Source organism: Miniopterus schreibersii (genome assembly GCF_964146895.1).
Source record: "Miniopterus schreibersii genome assembly, chromosome: 1".
Classification (NCBI taxonomy): Eukaryota; Metazoa; Chordata; class Mammalia; order Chiroptera; family Miniopteridae; genus Miniopterus; species Miniopterus schreibersii.
In genome coordinates, this window is record NC_138101.1 from 194,278,829 (window position 1) to 194,298,515 (window position 19,687).

At 38.7% G+C, this 19,687-nt stretch overlaps 1 protein-coding gene across 2 annotated transcripts in view; it reads right to left on the reverse strand.

The window, feature by feature from the left end:
• Positions 1 to 264: 264 nt before the first annotated feature.
• BTBD7 (BTB domain containing 7) overlaps positions 265 to 19,687 on the reverse strand; it is a 62,635-nt gene continuing 43,212 nt past the window's right edge. For both annotated transcript variants that reach the window (XM_081128489.1, XM_081128488.1), the window contains 6 exons: positions 18,674 to 18,834; positions 15,501 to 15,644; positions 13,360 to 13,549; positions 9,611 to 9,789; positions 7,211 to 7,681; positions 265 to 5,747 (listed from right to left, as the gene is read on the reverse strand). In XM_081128489.1, the coding sequence (XP_080984615.1) occupies positions 4,935 to 5,747; positions 7,211 to 7,681; positions 9,611 to 9,789; positions 13,360 to 13,549; positions 15,501 to 15,644; positions 18,674 to 18,834 (1,958 nt within the window). In that variant the 3' untranslated portion in view covers positions 265 to 4,934. The remainder of the gene's footprint in view (positions 5,748 to 7,210; positions 7,682 to 9,610; positions 9,790 to 13,359; positions 13,550 to 15,500; positions 15,645 to 18,673; positions 18,835 to 19,687) is intronic.

Here is a 19,687-nt window from a genome sequence, read left to right on the forward strand (position 1 = left end):
GCAAGTAACTTTGCTCAAATTTGTAAAATAAAATATCTCAGAAATGCCCCAATGAGAAAGTAGAAAATGTAATGACCTTGAGATGAAAACATATTTCCAAGAAAACCACAGTAGTTTTTAAAAAAAACTCTGAATAACGGAAATCCTAGAAACAGAGGGGAGGTCACGTAGAAAACTTCCCGGTTCTACCCTAGAGGGTACAATCGCTTCTGGAACTGAAGGTCGCAGGCCACACTGCTAAAACAGACTATCCAACTCAGCAGGTTCTATACAAGCCATTTATTTGAAATGCCAACTATATGTAGGATAAAGTCAGTGTTACATGCTTATCAGTAACAGTAGAAAAATAGAACCAGTGAAAACCTTTGTACAACGGTAATGATACTCAAAAGAGAGATGTATCGTTTTACAATGCTTCACACAGACAAATTCAAGTTTGGAGGTACCTAAATAAAAATACTATATATTTCCTTAAAAAACACTATGTACAATTGAAGCGTAAACAAGTTTTACAAAGTACTGGTTATGCAGGTTGTAGAAAACACTTGCATAGGACATGAAATCAGTTTAAGAAAAATTTCTGAGCCTTTAGCATTGAAGGCACTTGACTTTATACCAGTAACAGCACAACCACAAGAAATGCAGTGTTGTAGAAGTACCACCTCTCTGAAGTTCAGGCGTGGCACATAAACAGCAAGTGAAGTTCAGGAACCTTTACCTTTCAGCCACCCCATCTAAGAGCAGAATTCCAGACACCTGCCCATGGAACACAGTCATGTGCAGGTACGCGACGAAGCTTCCAGAGCTCATCTCATCTCTTAGAACCCACGTAAACACACAGACACAAGAAGTTATTTTCAAGACACACACTTGCAAGTAATCTTTCTATAGAAAACAGCCACAGCATTATAATATTCAGAATATGAAAGATTGCCATACGGTCTGAGTTTTCTAGAGGAAAAAAAATCAAAAGGCTTGCCAATACAACAATTACATAACACCTATTACAATTTATCGGACAAAAAGACAACTGAACATTCATAAAACGTTGCTCATACAACAGTGTTGATAGAAAACAGTAAAAAAAAAATACCTTTTAGGGTGTGATGGTAACTCTTTCAGTAAGGTTATCTGTAATGAGGTTTGAAAGTAAATTACTTAGTAGACGAAGTAAACCATTGCAGAATTGGGAATAGCACCCATCACTGCTGCTTTAATAACAACTTTCAACAGAAAGTTGAAAATCAATCAAATAATTTTTAAAAAGTCAAATAAACACTTCCCTTTGAGTTCAGTCCTAAGATATAAACATGAATGCCTTAGAATTGCAAAACAAGTATCTTACAAGTGTTACATGGAACACATTTCCCCTAAAAGGCAGATTAAACATTACAAAAATACGTATTTTGCTGAGTAGTTACTGAGAAATGTTACCCCTTCCCCTCTAGAGACCAACACATGCAGGCCCAGCTGCCGCACATGCTATTTCTTTCCCTCACACTCGCATCATTACCTTAATTCAGTGGACGAGTATTGCCCACTGCTAAAACTTGAACAAAAGAAAACCCAATGAAGGATAGCAATTATAATAAAAGCAGAGTTTTTGAGGGAGCAAAACCAAGAATTAGGTGAAGTTTTAGAGTTATACAAAAGCTATTCAAATAAAAAGGACCTCGTTAAAAATCCTTAAAATCTAACTGGTTATCAAAATGTCAGGAGAGCTTAGGTCTAGGGACATGTACCTAGAAAAGGCTGAAGGGCATGTGAGAAAGAGTATGGTATGTGGAAAATTCAAACAATCATTTTTCAGGAATAATTTTTGCCTTTCCTGCTTTTTTCCCTTAGGGGTAACAGGTGCCCTTGAACTTAAATTATTCATCAAAATCACAAAACTAAGAAAAATATAAGAAGACCAACAGTATCCTGAAGAAAAGCCGATGTTCTCTTTCTGATCTGGGACCAAATGGTAGTTCTCTAACCTAAACAAAGTGGGCACCCAAGGTGCCGATTGTCTGACGGCCTGATTGTCCGGGGCCTCCAGATAAGATCTGTTATTCTGAGATTTGGTTCTTATGAAGTTTCTACACCGACTAAAATGCCAGGTCCTGTGGCCAAACTTTATATTATACATGTTCTTTTTTTCTGAGAGCAATCCTACTCAGACTTCACATTTATCTTATACAGCATTAAAAGATTTTATTTATTTAATCCTCACCTGAGGATATTTTTTTCCATTGCTTTTCAGAGAAAGTGGAAGGGGGGAGGGAGAGAGAGCGAAACATCAATGTGAGAGAGAAACATCGATTGGTTGCCTCCCACATGTGCCCAACCAGGCGGGGGATTGAGCCTGCAACCGATGTGCGTGCCCTTGGCCAGAATCAAACCTGGGACCTTTCAGTCCGCAGGCCGATGCTTTAACCACTGAGCAAAACTGGCTAGGGCTGCATGAAAAGATTTTATGCTTAGTAGGCATTAAAAAAGATTGACTACATGGGTTCAAAAGCCAGAGGCACAGAGCTGTTCAACCTACCCTATTAACACACTTCACAAGACACACTGAAAGTCCACTAACACCTACCGGAGCGCACACAACAGCCACATCTGTTTACCTTCTGCAAGTCACATCAGTCCACAATCCCATAATTAAAGCAAGTTCTCTTTATACATGTAGTTTACCCAGGTAAGCTACTAAATGATTCAAAGCAAACTTCATAAATTAAAACTATGAACAGCGGCCACTTATTTTTATAATTACACTTTGGGGATATGAAAGAATATTTAATGAATTTTCAGAAAAATACATGTGTGCCACCAATACTTCTTGTCTTTAAAAAAAAAAAAAAAAGATAAAGTTTTTCCCATCCAAATTAACTCTACTTACTCTTATCTGAAGTACAGTCTGAATTCAGAATAGACATTTAAAACTACATCAAAATAATTCATGTCAACACAGGTATATAAACACACATTAAGGAATATAATGGAATTAACAATTTTCATTTCTGAGAGACAGACTGAGATTGGCTTCAAAAGACACCATCATCTATTATAGAGTCAAACCTCCTAAAAATGAGAACAGAGTCAGTCCTGTTTGTCTATCTTTAAAAAAGGGAGCCTCAAAGGCGATGCACGGCCGACCTTACAGTAGGTTAGTGTTAACTCTGGCACTCAGTACGCAACATCATGACAGGACGACGCACCAGCAGCAGCTAACAAGTCGGGAACAGACGGAGAGGCAGCAGCGCGCCAGCATACACAGACAGGCTGATGTTTCCTGTCTGGGATGACCTACTGCTCGGGTTTTTTAAAATGTCAGATTATTCCTGAGTGTATACCACAGGGTAAAGTAGGAAAAGACTGTAAGGGAATCTACAGTTTTGGGAGAAATCAGAGTTGTTGACACCCAATAGAAACCTATTGACTTAAAAGTGCATGTAATTCATTTATATGGTAGCTTGTAAAGGCTCCCTAGCCCTGCATAGTTTTAGAGTGAGTGTCAGTGATTCATAGTTATATATATATATACACACACACACACACACACACACATAAAAGAGGCTCCCAAACATCCTTCACATGAGGGAATGTGCAGAAAGTCTCTTTTCTTCTAAGTGCTACGGCTGTGTGTGTAAAAATACAAAGTGAAAGCTCAAATAATGTTGAAGTGATTTAAAAACTCAAATACTAATATATTTACATTGGAGAGTAAAAAGAAAGTCCTTAGCTCACACATTGCCCTTCCAAGGGAGAGGATCTTAAAAGATCCCATGTGCTCAGTGGTTCAGTAAAATCCCAAACCAGCGTCCCCGGTGGAGTTCAAGTAGGACATGTAGTGTTTCACTGAAAAATATGGTTTTTCTCTTTTGGTGATGAAGCATTATGCATCATACAACTTTTTATAGGACACCAAAATTCAGACACACTTTAAAAAACATTTAAAAGAAAACATATGCTTACAAACACCAAGTGACATCCATAAGACTGAAGCCCTTTTGTTTTTTGTTTTCTCACAGAGCGCAAGACAACTGAAGGCAGCAAGCAGTCATTTCCCCATGTCAGCTGGAGAGCCGATGACACTCAGAACCAGAAATCCCGTAGTGCAACCTGTAAGTTACTTTACTATCTCCACGGCTTTAGGATTCCAAAAACTCTGATCTCTTTGGAATCTCGTCTCAGATCCTCTAATCCATATAACAGAACCTGCAGTGGTTCGGACAGAGTCCACACTGTGAACACAGCAAGAGCTTTTCAGCCTGGGTACAAAAGGCTTTTTTCCTTCCTGTTCTCTACTGAACTAGAAAACTCCAGGATCCTGATTGGATTACCACTGAAGAAACGAAGACCAGCTCCCAAGGCTTATTAAAAAAATGACAACAGATTAATAGGAACTGAGCAGGAAGATTTCTGAACCAAAACAATTATTGAAAAGAGAGGAGCATTTTGATGTGCTGTTCTTTGGAATTTCTATAATTAAAAAATAAACACAGAACTATTTCATAAGAAAATACATCTTAGTGTGCAATCCAATGCACGTGGAAATTGGTAGATGAATGGTAAAATGCAAAAAGTATGAAAATAGTCCTTTAAATGTGGCGATAAAGTTTAACATACTGATATAAAATCAATACAGATAAAATAAATGTACAAGTGCAAAAAATTTCATCATCTGTAAAGAGAGAAAAAAAAGTGCCAGCTTGCTTGCTCTTAAAAATGCTTCCCCACACAATTGTTCAAACACAAAATAGACAGATGCAGCATTCAAAATAACCCTCTTAGCATGCCATGTCTAATAAACATGTATGTACAAAAACTGGAATAAAATAACGTGAAACTGAGTTATCAGCTGGCATCAATCAACTGGTCTCTAAGTTGCTGGGTTACATCATAAAATGGGATGTTTCACATCTCAGGCACAGGCGACTTGGAGGTTGCTCTCAAAGGGCAGACTTTTTGTAGAGGAAGTCTGGTTTGCTTGGTGACCTCCTTCCTCTGCTTACTGAATCCTCCCTTTCCAAATCTGTATTGCGCTGAGCTCCGTGGCCCAGGGACTCACTGTCTGCTAGTCTTCTACTGGATCGCTCTTCTGGAGCTTCAGGGCTACATGCAGAATGTGAAGGTCTGTTAGGAGTCAGCCCAAAAGTCAAGTCAGTTTCTACCGCTGTCCGTCCCCTGACATGTGCTAGACCACTGCCAGCATTCTCGGGGGCTGCCAGAGGAAAGTCTGACCGCTGGGGAGGTTGCTCAATGACATCGAGGTGTATCGGCTCGTTCTTCTGTTTATGTAGATGCCCATCAGGGGAAAGTGGATATTCTCTCCTAGCTTCTTCCTGCTTTTTAGGAGAGGTCTGGCCAGGTAGGTAGGCTGACTTTAAGCCACTTGGTGATGCCTTATTGTGGCTATACAAATCAGGACCAAAATATCCACCTTGCGAAGGGGAAGGGGTACGTTTGCCAGGAGCGGGAGTAGAAGGTCTGCAAGCAGCATTTGAGAAGTCATAGAAATCTGGATATTCCTGATTTTCTCGAGCATCTGTTTTTTGCTCTAGTGTGTGTTTCTTTCGAGACGTGTGTATATGCCTCTGTGGGGCACACGACAGATGCTGGGGAGGCCCTGGTCCTACTTCAGAAACTGACTGGCTTAATTCTGTGTCTACAGCAAGTTCTGGAAGCCTCCTGTCCTTCAGTGACAGTGTGGACACACCCATGGCGATATCTGGCATTAGATCATTTAGCACAGGTTGTGTACACTGCAAACAGAAACAAAGAGGGGAGGGTTAAAAGAATACAGCCCAGGACTCCTTTGTAAAAATGATGTTCACTGATTTTGTTTTGTTTCCTCATTATAAAACTAATACATGCTTGTTTTTAAGAATGATAAAAATACAGACAACTAAAGGCAAAAAATAGTAATAACCCTAACCTTCCCCAAGATAACCACCTGTTGGCATTTTGAGGTATTTCCTTCACCTTTTTTTCTTTGCATATATAGTAATTATAACAAGATTTAGTGTATATATAATTCTGTCACCAAATTTTCTCTGAGATTACTATTTAAATTACTGTGTAATATTCCATGTCCTGATGACTTATTTAATCATTTTCCCACTGTTGGACATTAAGGTTGTTTTCAATTTTTCATTATTATAATTAAAACGATAATGAACATACAAATAAATTACCTTTAGGGGGAGTTTTTTTAACTGAATTTATTAGGGTGACATTGGTTAATAAAATTATATAGGTTTCAGTGTATATAATTCTACAATACATCATCTGTACCCCAAGGCAAGTCTCCTTCCATCACCATTTATCCCCCCTTTACCCTCTTCTACCCTCAAGGGGAGTTTTATTTAAAACATAAAGTAGTAGAACTTTTGTAATTGTAGAACTGAGAGCCAGGCCAACAGGATGGGAATTTGGTTTATCAAACACGATCCACCTTTGTGATTTCTTCTTTTCTGGGGGGAAGGCACAGCAAGGAGAGTGGGTAGAAGGGCATAAGGTGAGGAACGATCACAATGTGACCCAAGGTGTACACTAGCCCCTAGATTCCAGAAAGTCCCATTTTAATGAAGATTTCCTGGACTAATACATGTGTCTTTTATTTCTCTCTATATTAAATGCTACTGACAGTGTGTGACTGAGCAGGAAGACTTAAAAAGCATTATTGTTTGTTTTTTCAAATATATTATATAAAACAAATTCAACCTCTAATGCAGAGAAAAATCAAGCAAAATCTTCTTGATGAGTTTACTACCTACTAGCGCTGGCTACTGTGGTTCCCAAATGAGGGTTCTGATGACAGCCCTCTAGAGGCAGAGACAGGCAGAAGGACTGCTTTCCTTAATGGGAAGTCTTCTGTCACATTGTTCCTGATGGGATACTTTCTGCCCCATCAAAGAATTTGGTAGAATAATAGATTCTACAGAGTAGACGTTAGGGACAGACTCTAGACATGTGCTTGAAGAGAGCACTAAGAAACTGGCAGTACCTGACGATGCCCACCATACACATCTGAAGTCTCTCCTCTGTCCTTTCTCACTCATCTACATTGTCTCTCTTTTCTATACTGCTCAGTCCATGCTTTCAGCTTGTCAGTAGCACTTCTGGGCATTGCTGAGTTCCAGTAGGGCTCTTGGGGCCAAGGGAATTACTTTCCAATATTCCACAAACTGTTATTTTTAGGTAGGTTCCTGGAGTGCTAACTTACCACTTGTTTCTCAGATGCTGCTGAGGTGGTGGCGGTGGCGGTGGCGGTGGCGGCGGCGGCAGCAGCAGCGGCAGCAGCTACCGTCTGTCTCCCCAGTCCCGCGGTGTTGGTACAGTCAGGTGCCGCTGCTTTAACACCTGGCAGGTAGACTGGAGGGGGGCCGGCTTTAGGAGCCGTTCGGGAGTGAAACAGCGAATGATTACAGGGATAAGAAAACGAACGTGAAGGATGCTGACTGGGAGGTCTTTGCTTCCAGCCTGCTTTGAGTTGGTTATGGATGGGGGTAGCTGGGGGGTGGTACGGAGGTGGTGGAGGGGGCAAGGGTGGATGGAAGGCCACATAAGAGTCTAGATCTGTAAACATGGTTTCTGCAGTGGGGGTGCTGTTAACACGACATCTCCCAGACTGTCTCATCGTCAAGAGTGGACTTTCATCCCCAAAACGTTCATCAGGAAAGAACTTGTGAGGATTCTAAGAAAGATTAAAGAGAAAAAAACCAAGAGATTAGCAGATTTCATAGATGAAAATTCACAGGCTGAGAGAGTTAAGTGAAGACCTAAGAAAACCACACTCAGCAACAATAAAAGGCATAACATATTTTTCTAGGCCACAAGCTTCCAAGAAAAAATTACCTTAATAATAGTACAAAAGGAGAGAGTGTAGCCTCTGTAGCCTACCATACAGCTATCAAAAAGAGCTGCTTCACTGATGATTCCAGCAAGCAGGGCAGTAATCTCTCGCAAGATTATGTAATAATGAAAAAAAAGGAAATAAAATCTTATTCAAATTTGTCTTTGCTAAGAAAATAAAATGACCAATAAACACCAAAGGAAAAAAAGACCGAGGTGAGGATCCTGCTAGAATTTTCTGACAACACATGTGCACTCTAAAATTAAAACTACAAAATACTACTCCTTACCTAGTATATGGAAATAAGATGGACTACTATTTTGATAAACACTGTAAGGGAATACTTAAATTATAAAACTTTTATATAATTTAAGATGTAAAATTAAGATACCATTTAGAATGGCAAAAGAAAGAGAAATTAATATAAAATAAGACTCTCTTTGTAGGGATGGAAACCATAACAAATAATGAAAATCAGGAATCCACAAATGGCCGACTGTCTTGCCTAAGAACAACATACCATGTTCCCCTTTGAAGACTTAGGCTAAAGGGGTTTGGAGTCTGTGGCAAGAAAACAATTCAATCAACTCGATCAGATGAAATTAAATTTTATTTTAGGTTCTGATTTAGTGGCTCTGAGCAGACTACAGTAGTCCCACCTTGTCAGAGGTTTTGCTTTCCTCAGTTTCAGTTACCCTCAGTAAACCAAGGTCCAAAAAAACTATGTGGAAAATTCTAGAAAAACAATTTGCAAGTTTTAAATTGTGAGCGATCTTGAGCAGAATGATGAAATCTGGTATCATCCCACCCTGTCCTGCCTAGGATGTGAATCATCCTTGTCTAGGGTCTCCATGCTGTACATACAGCACGATATTTTGAGAGAAACCACACTCACATAACTTGTATTATAGTATTATATATTGTTATAATTGTTTTATTTCATTATTACTTATTGTTTTAATTTCTTACAGTGCCTAACTTTATCACAGCAATGTATATGTATAGGAAAAAACATAGTATACATAGGATTTGTTCAATATTATCCAGTTTCAGGCACGCACTTGGAATGTATCCCTGTGGATAAGATTGGGGGGGACACTATTGTACTTTACAAATTCTATCTTCATTGCAAAACCAATGCCATTGCAATAATTACTAGAAATGAGTTTTTCCTGCTCGTTAAAAACACAACTCATTTCTTGATTCCAGTGCTTATAGGTGTGAACCATCATGCAAAAGATTTCTTGCAGGAAGGGGAGGAGAGAAAAAGGGGGCATCTGGAAGGCCTCCAAGTACGGCAGGGGCCAAAACCTGAAATCTAGTGACCAGACCGGAGGGAGAGCAGTGGAGGGCCAGAATTTTCTACTTCATCTTTCATTTCTGTTCGACATACATACCACGAACTTTTAGTAGTCACCATTTATATGTTTATTACAATACAAGAGACAAGTTGCTTTATAATAATGCAACTCTTATCTTCCCAACAATCCATATGACACATAAGGAAACTGATGCTCGGAGTGGTTAAGTAACTGCTTGGAGTGGTTAATTAACTGGTTGGTAAGCAGCAGAGCCAGGATATAACCCAGTTCTTATTCCAGAGCCCTTGCTACATCCATGCTTCCACTGCCTCAAGGCAAGTTAACACACTAGAGGCAGTGAGAGGGTTAGGAAAAAGACCCGTGCTGTGAGAGCTCCCGCCACATCTACAATACTGCCTGAAGAAGGATCCAGGCTCCCGATTTGAAACAGTGTAATGCAGTTCCCCACCTGCAAGAGCTCTGCAGCAGCATCAGCAAGGCCAAACTCTCTCAGTACCCGAATCTGGATTTCATAGCTGACTGTGGCGCCTTCCCCGCAGTTCAGCGCATAGGCTCTCTGCACCTGCTCAGTGTGTCGGAGCTCCTGCAGACGCCTGACCATGTCTTTCAAAATGAAGAGACGAGGAACTGGAAGAAGGAAAACTGTTTGTAGGCAAATACCTGAGCTACACAAAAGACCAACCATTAAGCACAAGAAAAAAAGCATGTGTTTTACATCAGAATCTTATTTTAATTTCCTAGCAACTTAGTGCTGTATACACTTCTAATTTTAAACTTATTTATTGGTTTTAGAGAGAAAGGGAAGGAGAGGGAGAGGAAGGGAAAGGGGGAGAGGGAGAGGAAAGGAGGAAGACAGGGGGAGAAACACTGATTTGTTGTTCACTTATTTACAAGTTCACTGGTTGATACTTGTATGTGCCCTGACTGGGAATTGAACCCACAACCTTGACGTATGGAGACGACTCTCTAACCAACTGAGCTACCTAGCCAGGGCTACTTCTAGTTATCTTTTAAGGATTTAAAATTTCACTGTGCCCAAAACTTTTAATAATACCAAACAGCTCCTGAGCTGTATTATTAATTCATGCCCTAATAAAATTTCACTTGCATAATTTTCTTCTAAATTTCAGGATATTCCCTAAGTTTTTTCGTTGTTAAACCTCACCCGAGGATTTCCCCCCACTGATTTTTAGAGAGAATGGGGTGGGGAGGAGAGGGGGAGACACACTGATGTGAGAGAGACATCGATTGGCTGCTTCCCGCATGTGCCCCAACTCGGGCCCAGGATCGAACCTGCAACCCAGTTACAGGTGCCCTTGACCAGGAATTCAACCCTCCACCCTTTGGTGCACAGGTCAACATTCTAACCACTGAGCTCACCAGCCAGGGCTATTTCCTAAGTTTTTAAAATGTATTCATTCTTTTATTCACATAACTTTTGAGTCCTGACTATGCACTAGGGATTGGACTCAAGTATTAGGGTGCACAGAACAAAGGTGTGATCCCTGTCCTTAAAGAACTCTAGTTTTAGTGAAGTAAACCAAGTAAGACAGTACAGTATAGAGCCACAAATGGTCATGGAGAGAAATATTACAAAGAATACCTAAGGGATTTGAAGGAAGCGGCCCTCAACCTGGACTGGAGGCAGGCAGGAAAGGCTTCCTAGACAAGGTGAACCCTGAGTGCAGCCATGAAGAATGAGAGAAAACCAGGCAGACAAAGAATATGGAGTGAAGGCTTTCTGAGCAGAAGGACCAGGCATGTGTGAAATATGCAAATGAAAGACAGTGTGGCACAAGAAGCTGGCATGGCTAGAACTTAGGATTCAAAAGTACAAGCATTAAGAGAGAAGAAGAGCATTAAGAGAGAAGGCTAGAAAGATGGGTGGAGCAGATCATGAACGATCCTGCATGTCACAAAAAGGGATTTAAATTGTATTTTGTGTACGACAGGTAGTCACCTGTGCAGGGGAATGAGGGGAACAGAACCATGATGTGGTAAGTGCACTCTGAGAGTAGTATCAAGCAGGGGTCGGCAAACTAGGGACTGTAGATTACATCAAGCCTGTTGGCTGTTTTTGTAAATAAAGTTTTACTGCCCAGCTGGTGTGGCTCAAAGGTTGAGCACTGACCCATGCACCAGTTCAATTCCCGGTCAGGGCACATGCCCAGGTTGCAGGCTCAATCCCCAGTAGGGGGTGTGTAGGAGGCAGTCGATCAATGCTGATGTTTCTCTGTCATCAGTGTTTCTACCTTTTTCTCCCTCTTCTTTCCTCTTGCTCTAAAATCAATTAAGAAAACATTTAAGAAAATTAAAAATTAAAGTTTTACTGGCACAGTCATACCCATCTGTTCAGGTACTGTCTATGGCTGCTTTTGGCCTACAACAGCAGAGTTGAGTAGCTGTGACAGAAACTGCATAACCCATAGGCCTATATTTACCATCTGGCACTTCACAGAAAAACTGTGCTGAGCCCTGGTGTAAAGTCCAGAAGGGGAGTGAGCAAGGTTAGAGGCAGGAACATGGGTTAGGAATCTGGAGTAAGGCTGCAGTAGAGGGCTGGGAAAGAAGGACTGAGGCCCATAAACATTATGAGCCAAACTGACTATTATTTGGAGGGCAACGGGAGCTATTACTGAGTGCTTGCTTTGTGCCAGGCAAACTCCTAAGCATATTACTCATGGTACTTGCTTATGTCTTCACAATAACCCTAGAAAGGAGATATCCCCATTTTGCAGATAAGGAAATTAATGTGCAGGGAAGTAGACAGCTTGTCCAAAGTCATATAAATGAAGGGGCAGAGCCAGAATATGAGCCAATAAGATAAACGGCCTTTCATTAGAGCATGGTGAGCACGTTAGAATCAGGATGACACCAGAACAGGGTTAAACAACAGAAAATAATTAAACAAGACAAGTCTTATTTTTGTGAGCATACTTAACTGTGAGTACGTTTGGGCTTTTTAGATTCAGTTCTAAGATTAAATTGTGTTGCTATTCAAGTATTAACTCAAGCCGATAAAAACAGTGCTAATTATGAAAGCTTTAAAATCTGCACTAATTGCTACAGAAATACTTCTCTTCATACTGTAATCCAATGTATACTTTAAACAAACACGTAGCTGACAAACCTGATAAGGCAACAACAGATCAGATTTTAGTCCCAGAACAAAATGTACGTGTTGAATTAAAAACTGTCATTATGTCTTTTACTTATCCTTACTTGAAACCGAAAGCAGAAAATGAATAATTTTCCATTTCCAATAATGCTATATAGTTTGCTGATTAAAAAAATAAATCTTGCAATAGTAACTAGCAAGAGCTATAAATTTCTGACCCCAGACATTTATAAAAATCTGTGCTGTTAATTTCCTTACCTTAGAAAATGACATTAGGGCCCTTTGGTTAAAGTAAACATCAATCGATGTTCATAAGTTTTTGAACATTGACAGCTATACCCCTACCTATGGCAGCTTTCCTCAGAGTTTTAAGACTACACTACAATAAAATTCACAGACCAGATCTTGGGAAACTGGATCTTCAGGAAACCAATGGTAATCACATTTTTGGGGGACATACTCTCCCTAATGGGTCTTATAATGTGAGAAATACCCTATGGCAATGTCTAGAAACATAAAAATGTTTCTGAAAGGTTACAAAGGGATGTGTGTGCATGTATGCTACTGGTATCTAGTGAGTCCAGGGCAGGGATGCTGCTAAACACCCCACATGCCCAGGACAGCACCCACAACAAAGAATTATCCAGCCCTAACTGTCTACCGGGCCAGTGTTTTTTAAAAATATATCTTTATTGATTTCAGAGAGAAGAAAGGAGAGGGAGAGAGAGAGAAACATCAATGATGAGAGAGTCATTGATTGAGCCCACAACCTGGGCATGTGCCCTGACCAGGAATCGAACCCCAATCGCCTGGATCCTAGGGTCGATGCTCAACCGCTGAGCCACGCCCGGCCGGGCACCGGGCCAGTGTTGAGAAACCCTGGGTGAGACTGAAAATTGTATATACCTGTTACTATAAAATAAAATTCAAAACAAAAAGCTCAGCTTATAAGTATTTACTCTTTGATGAGAACAATGCATAGGCATAGTAAACGGAGAGAGCTGCACATATAAAGGGATTCCAAAAAGATTGGATTACTTATGTGAGTATGAATGCCTAAAACAAGGGTACTGCCTTACCTGGAATTTCATTGGCTACCACCGAAGGAGGGCTTGACTGGTTACTGCTGATCTGCTGGTGGCTGATCATGTGACAGCACTGTGGTACGGCATTACTGACCATGTAAAGAGTGTCAGGCACATTGGACATTCTAACCATTCGCAAACGCACAAGATCTGTTTGTTCCACCATCATCTCGTCTAGCACTGACTGAAATAACAATTCAGTATTAACAGAATTAGTCAACCCTTCATCTCTGTTAAATCACATTTGAAAAAAGATTATTACTTTCATCATATAAAAAGGGAATTACTTTACTGTTTTCAGTGTATGAAGTTTATAATTAGTGGTGAAAGGAGAAAGTGCCCCTACCTCTTTAATTTTTAAAGGTTCTTTTGGAGTATCTTTGGAAAAAAATAACCATCTTCTGAAAAGTTTCCTTTTAATTGAAGTATTTGAAATTTAAAGGAAGGATAGAAAATTAATCAGAAGTAAATTACACATAAAGTTACTATAAAAAAAACATGTTTACATGGGCTAAACATCAGATCAAAAAGAGGCCCTGGCTGGTGTGGCTCAGTTGGCTGGGAGTCATCCAGTGACCAAAAGGTTGCTGGTTTGACTTCTGGTGAGGGCACATGCCTGGGTTGCAGGCTTGATTACCTGGTAGGGGGCGTGCAGGAGGCTGCCAATCAATGTTCTGCTCTAAATCAATGTTTCTCTCTCTCCCTCCCTTTCTCTCTAAAAATCAATTTAAAAAAAAGTGCTCAAAAGACAAAGTATTAAAAACTGATATTAAACTGAACAGACCTATAAGTAAATCCAATTGTTAAAAATTAGTTTTAATCTATTTCACTAAACTGCAGAACGGTCAAAATGATATAATATATAAACATTTTCCATGTTTACTGGGGCAATTATCTACTTATGTATGGGTACAGCCATCTGAGAAACAGGAAGTTCCAGGAGGACTACTGATGAGCTTACTTTTTGAAACAGAGCAGAATGGAGGTAGGTCTAGTTTATCACAGACCTTTTATCACCAGACTCAACCTTTTGTAAAGGCCTCAGCTGCTTCAGTGAGTCTGAGTACAGAACTTATTTTAAAAAGACCAGGCACAACCATTCTGCTTTTTCCCTCAGTTTTAGAACTATTTAAAATGTCAACCAGTCAATAAGAGGAGGATTATCAACCTAGTCAACAAAATAAACTCACAAATGCTTTCATGTAACAAAATATAGTAATTCTATACCCAAACACACACTGTTTCGCCTGTTAATTTATTTCATAAAGCTTAATTGTGATTTCTGACTTTCAAAGACTATTCCTCAAAAGGCCACCCCAAAGTTCTTAAGGCTGAATACATCTAATAAAAATTACAGTATTTCATTTTATTTTAATTAATTTATTTTAAAAAATATATCTTTATTGATTTGAGAAAGAGGAAAAGAGAGGGAGAGAGAGATAGATACATCAATGATTAAGAGAGTCATTGATCGACTGCCTCCTGCATGCCCACTGGGGATCAAGCCCGGGCATGTGCCCTGACCGGGAATCGAACCCCGATTGCCTGGATCCTAGGTCAATGCTCAACCGCTGAGCCACGCCTGGCCGGGCCAGTATTTCATTTTCACATTACCATATTTTCTAGAAGAATTGTTATAATATTCATAATGCTGATTTGCTTAATAGACTAGAAATTTTTTCTTACTGTGTGAACTATTACAAAACTAAACACAACTTCCAAAAGCCAGCCATCACAGAAATGTGTTACAAGAAATGGCAGCATTTCTTTAGTTTATGAAGGAAGACAAAATGTGTGCTACCACCTTTCAGGACATTTTCCCATGCTGAAGATCACAAAATACTGACAACCATTTCAATAAAATAAAACTTTCTTTCAGGTTAACATTTTGCAAGACCGACTATGATGAGAAAAATGTAAAATGCAATTTAACATGACCTAAGTTATAAAAACATGCTTCATAATTAAACACTTCAGAAAAGTATTCTGCTGAGTAGTCAAACTAGAATTTATGTTCACTTTCCCAATTACTGGACATGTACGCCATTTCCAAATATTTATATAATGACAATAAATATCTTTGTGCTTACAGTTTATAATAAAGTGGTCTAATATCTGAAAATGTTTTTCATTACCTTTGCTTCCTCCACATAGGGAGAGAAGAGTCGAGGACGAACATATATTCCAGCATTTTTTTGCCGTAACCAGGCATTTGACTTTCCACCTTCTGATGTAGGAAGCATATCTGATGGAGGAGTACTAATCAAGCCTCTTTTCATCTTGGAAAAAAATTATTTTTTATAAAGAGATTTGTGTAGCACTACAATACTAAGATAAAAGTAATTATACCTATAAATCAAAATATCCAAACTTTACCATTTGTATAAATATTTAGAAATACATGGAAATTAAAAAATACTTCAAATGTTTAATAATATTTAAAGGACTCGGAAATAAAAGGTAGTATAATTTCCCATTTTTTCTCTATATAGAGGAATGGTGTTTTTAAACAAGAGCTGTATTAATTAAAAATGTAATGAATTGGACTAAATTTCAGAACTCTTAATGAAAAACCAATCTTAGTTTTTTTTCTTACTCATCCAGAACTGATTCCATCCCCAACCCAGCCCCCTCCTTGCCAAGACAAAACAAGAACTAGAGGGCCTTGTATCTACAGTACAAGGACACAGGTGGTGTATATAGTGCTTAGGGGCAGTGACTCTAGGGGAAGGGAGACTTGGCTCCTCATTTAACAGCCTTGTGACTGTAAACATCTTTTTTTAAAATTTATCTTTATTGTTGAAAGTATTACAGATGTCTCCCTTTTTCCCTCCATTGACCCCCTCCACTCCTTTGTTCCTCCCCCTGGCCTTCATCACACTATTGCATGTGCCCATGGGTTATGCATATATGCATATAAGTTCTTTGGTTAATCTCCCCCCCCCCCCCCCGAGATTCCTTAGTCTGATCCATGCTTCTTCATCTCTGGATCTGTTTTGTTCATCAGTTAATTTTGTTCATTAGATCCCACATATGAGTGAGATCATGTGATATTTGTCTTTCGCTGCCTGGCTTATTTTACTTAGCATAATACTCTCCAGGTCCCTCCAGGCTCTCTCAAAGGGTAAGAGACCCTTCTTTTTTATAGCTGCATAGTATTCCATGGTATAAATATCCCATGGCTTTTTTATCTACTCATTTACTGATGGGCACTTGAGCCATTTCCAGATCTTCTTAGCCACTGTAAATTGCACTGCTATGAACATAGGGGTGCATATATTCTTTCTGATTAGTGTTTCAGGATTCTGAGGATATATTCCTAGAAGTGGGATCACTGGGCCAAATGGCACTTCCATTTTTAATTTTTTGAGGAACCTCTATATTGTTTTCCATAGTGGCTGCACCAGTGTGCATTCCCAGCAGCAGTGTACTTCACACGTCAGACTAGCTACCATCAACAAATTAACAAATAACAAGTGCTCGGAAGGATGTGGAGAAAAGGGAACCCTAGTGGACATCTCCTTTCATCTGGGCCTTAGATGGCCCTGGAGATGGGGACACCACACAACTTACTAAATGTGGTGGCCCTGTTATTCCCTCATTGCTGCTAAGAGAATATAAAACAAGTACCCACAGCTCATAAAGTGGCTGTGAGGATTAAATGAGGTTTGGTACAGTGCTTAGCCCTTCTGGTTAACAGCTATTATTAACAAACTTTTACTGGAGACTTATTATGTGGTAGCCATGGAATTAAGAGTATCGATATATTTTTTCTAAGTCTACTAAACTCAAGTTCTAAAATATTTTTCTAAATCAAATTCAGGGTTCAATTTGGTTTGAGTGCCAGATTTTAAACAAAACCAAACACTGTTTATCCAATATTATTCTTGTTAAACATAATAAATGTCTAATTGCTGTATTAGTTAAAATTATTTTTAACTAATAAAAGATAACATTAGATGTATTTAGAGAAAAACTCTAATCTATTACAACTGTAATAATGTTGCTTTATTTCCTTCTTTTTCTCAAATGAATTTTAACATAACTACATTCTAGAATACATAAAATACACATTTTATACCCTTCTTTCTAAAATTATATTCCATTGTCAGCATTTTCCATGTCGCTATAATAGTGATATAAGCATTGTTAGGGACAGCAAAATATTCTGTTGAGTGGTTGTACTATAATTCACTTATTTCCCTATTCTTAGATATTTAGGCTATTTCCAAATATTTAATGACAACATTACCAATGTACCAGCTATACTCCTCCTATGTGATAGTAATATTATTTCAAAAATTACTGACCTAATAGGTGAAAAGATGAGAACTTACGGTTTTAGTTTGCTTTCTTTGGGGTATGTGATTACAAATGAGACTGAACATTTTTCTAATCAGAGATTCCATAAATATTTAATTGTTTTCTTCTAGTTTTCCATGTTTCAATTTAATATTTAATTCTTCAATCTAACAGGAATTAATTTTGTGTGCAAATGAAATAAGGGCTTAACTTTAAACAAATTTCCTTCCTTCCCCATTCATCAGTCTAGCACCACACTGATTTGTGATAGCTCATTTATTATGTTTAATTCTTTTGTTAATTAGGATCTTTTTCTAGGCTATTTTGTCTGGCCTGTAATGCTAGCATCATAGATTAAATATTAGGGTTTTAAAATATACTTTACATTCTGGAAGAGTTATCCATCCTTAATTACGTTCTTTTTAGAGAACTTTTAAAAACTGTATGTTTACAGCATTACACTGACGTTATAAACCAATGTATGAGGAACTAATACTTATCTTCCCATCCATTAATTTGAACAATTCTATTAGTTTAAAAATTCACTTAAAAAATTATAAAATTAACATGATCCATTCCATTAATTTTTAACTGAAATACCACTGAAAGAGTCATTCATCCTTTTTACACTGAACCATTCATTCTCCTTTCCTCCTGTTTCCTGATTTACTGCTGTTCTTGAAGAGTCTCCAAAGGTAATTTCTACCCTTTCCCTTTTTAATAAGGACATACTTGATCTACACTGACAAATGCTGAATTAAACCCTAAGAAACTATCCTCTTGCAAAAGTAACAATGATATACCCACTCAACTCTCATTTACCAAACATTTATTTGTGCTGTGTGCCAGACATGGGACATACAATATAGTTAGTTCAAAACAGACATCTGTCTCTGACTTCACAATACTCCATTAGTAGTAGAAATTATTTACAATGATAAAGATATACCTGTACATTTTAGGGCACTTCTTTTCATGAAAGGGATAAATGAAGACAGACACTTACTGCATCACTTAGGACTTCACTGTTTATAGGTAAGATGTGCTCAATTCGAACAAAAGGTAAGAGAGAAGAAAGGATCTCTCGAAGCTCTTCAATGTCCAGGTCTCGTCTTTTTACACCTCTTTTGTTCACACTATGAGCAGTGCCACTCAGTAAGTTTGGCTCTATGAGACAGAAAATGAAAAGTCTCCAACCAAATCCAAATTTTCAGAGAAAGGCTTTCTTTCTTCTCTAGTACACTTTCAGTCCCATTCTTTATACTTAAGTACATCTCTTTTTTAAAATATATTTTTATTGATTTCAGAGAGAGGAAGGGAGAAGGAGAGAGAGAGAAACATCGATGAGAGTCACTGATTGGCTGCCTCCTGCACGCCCTCTACTGGGGATCGAGTCTGCAACCTGGGCATGTGCCCTGACCAGGAATTGAACCTTGACCTTCTGGCTCATAACTCGATGCTCAAGCACTGAGCCACACCAGTCTGGCTTAAGTACATCTATTTTAAAATGGTTTATACATTATATTTATGTCTTAGGAAGGTTAGTTAATAAAGATGCTCTGACAGAGAAAAGCATAGTGTCAACAGTACAATAATATTCTTTTATGATTTTTCTGCACTGAAGAATAGGATTCTTTTCTATATACTAACTCAAAGGAAAAAAGATGACAATCTATTAAAATCTAGTTTGACCCAGGGCTTTTTCTTAAGCTTTCTCACTTCTGTGACCAGTTTTTAGTACAATAAGGACATTGTAGGGCAAGTGCTATTTCTAGTCACTGTAGGTTAATGGCACTCATTAGGCTACCATTTGTTTAACAGCAACTTAAGAAGATATTAATCTCCTGGCAGCAAAATAAGGTACACACGAAGACTTTTATGCTAGTCTCCCAAATTTCCATAATGAGAATGTTACTGCACATGAGTGAACCCTTTGATCTCTGACATGTATATTTCCATTGTCCAGGGCAGAGAATAAAGGTTTTCCTTATTGGGTATTAGTAAAAGGGGAAGATCTGAA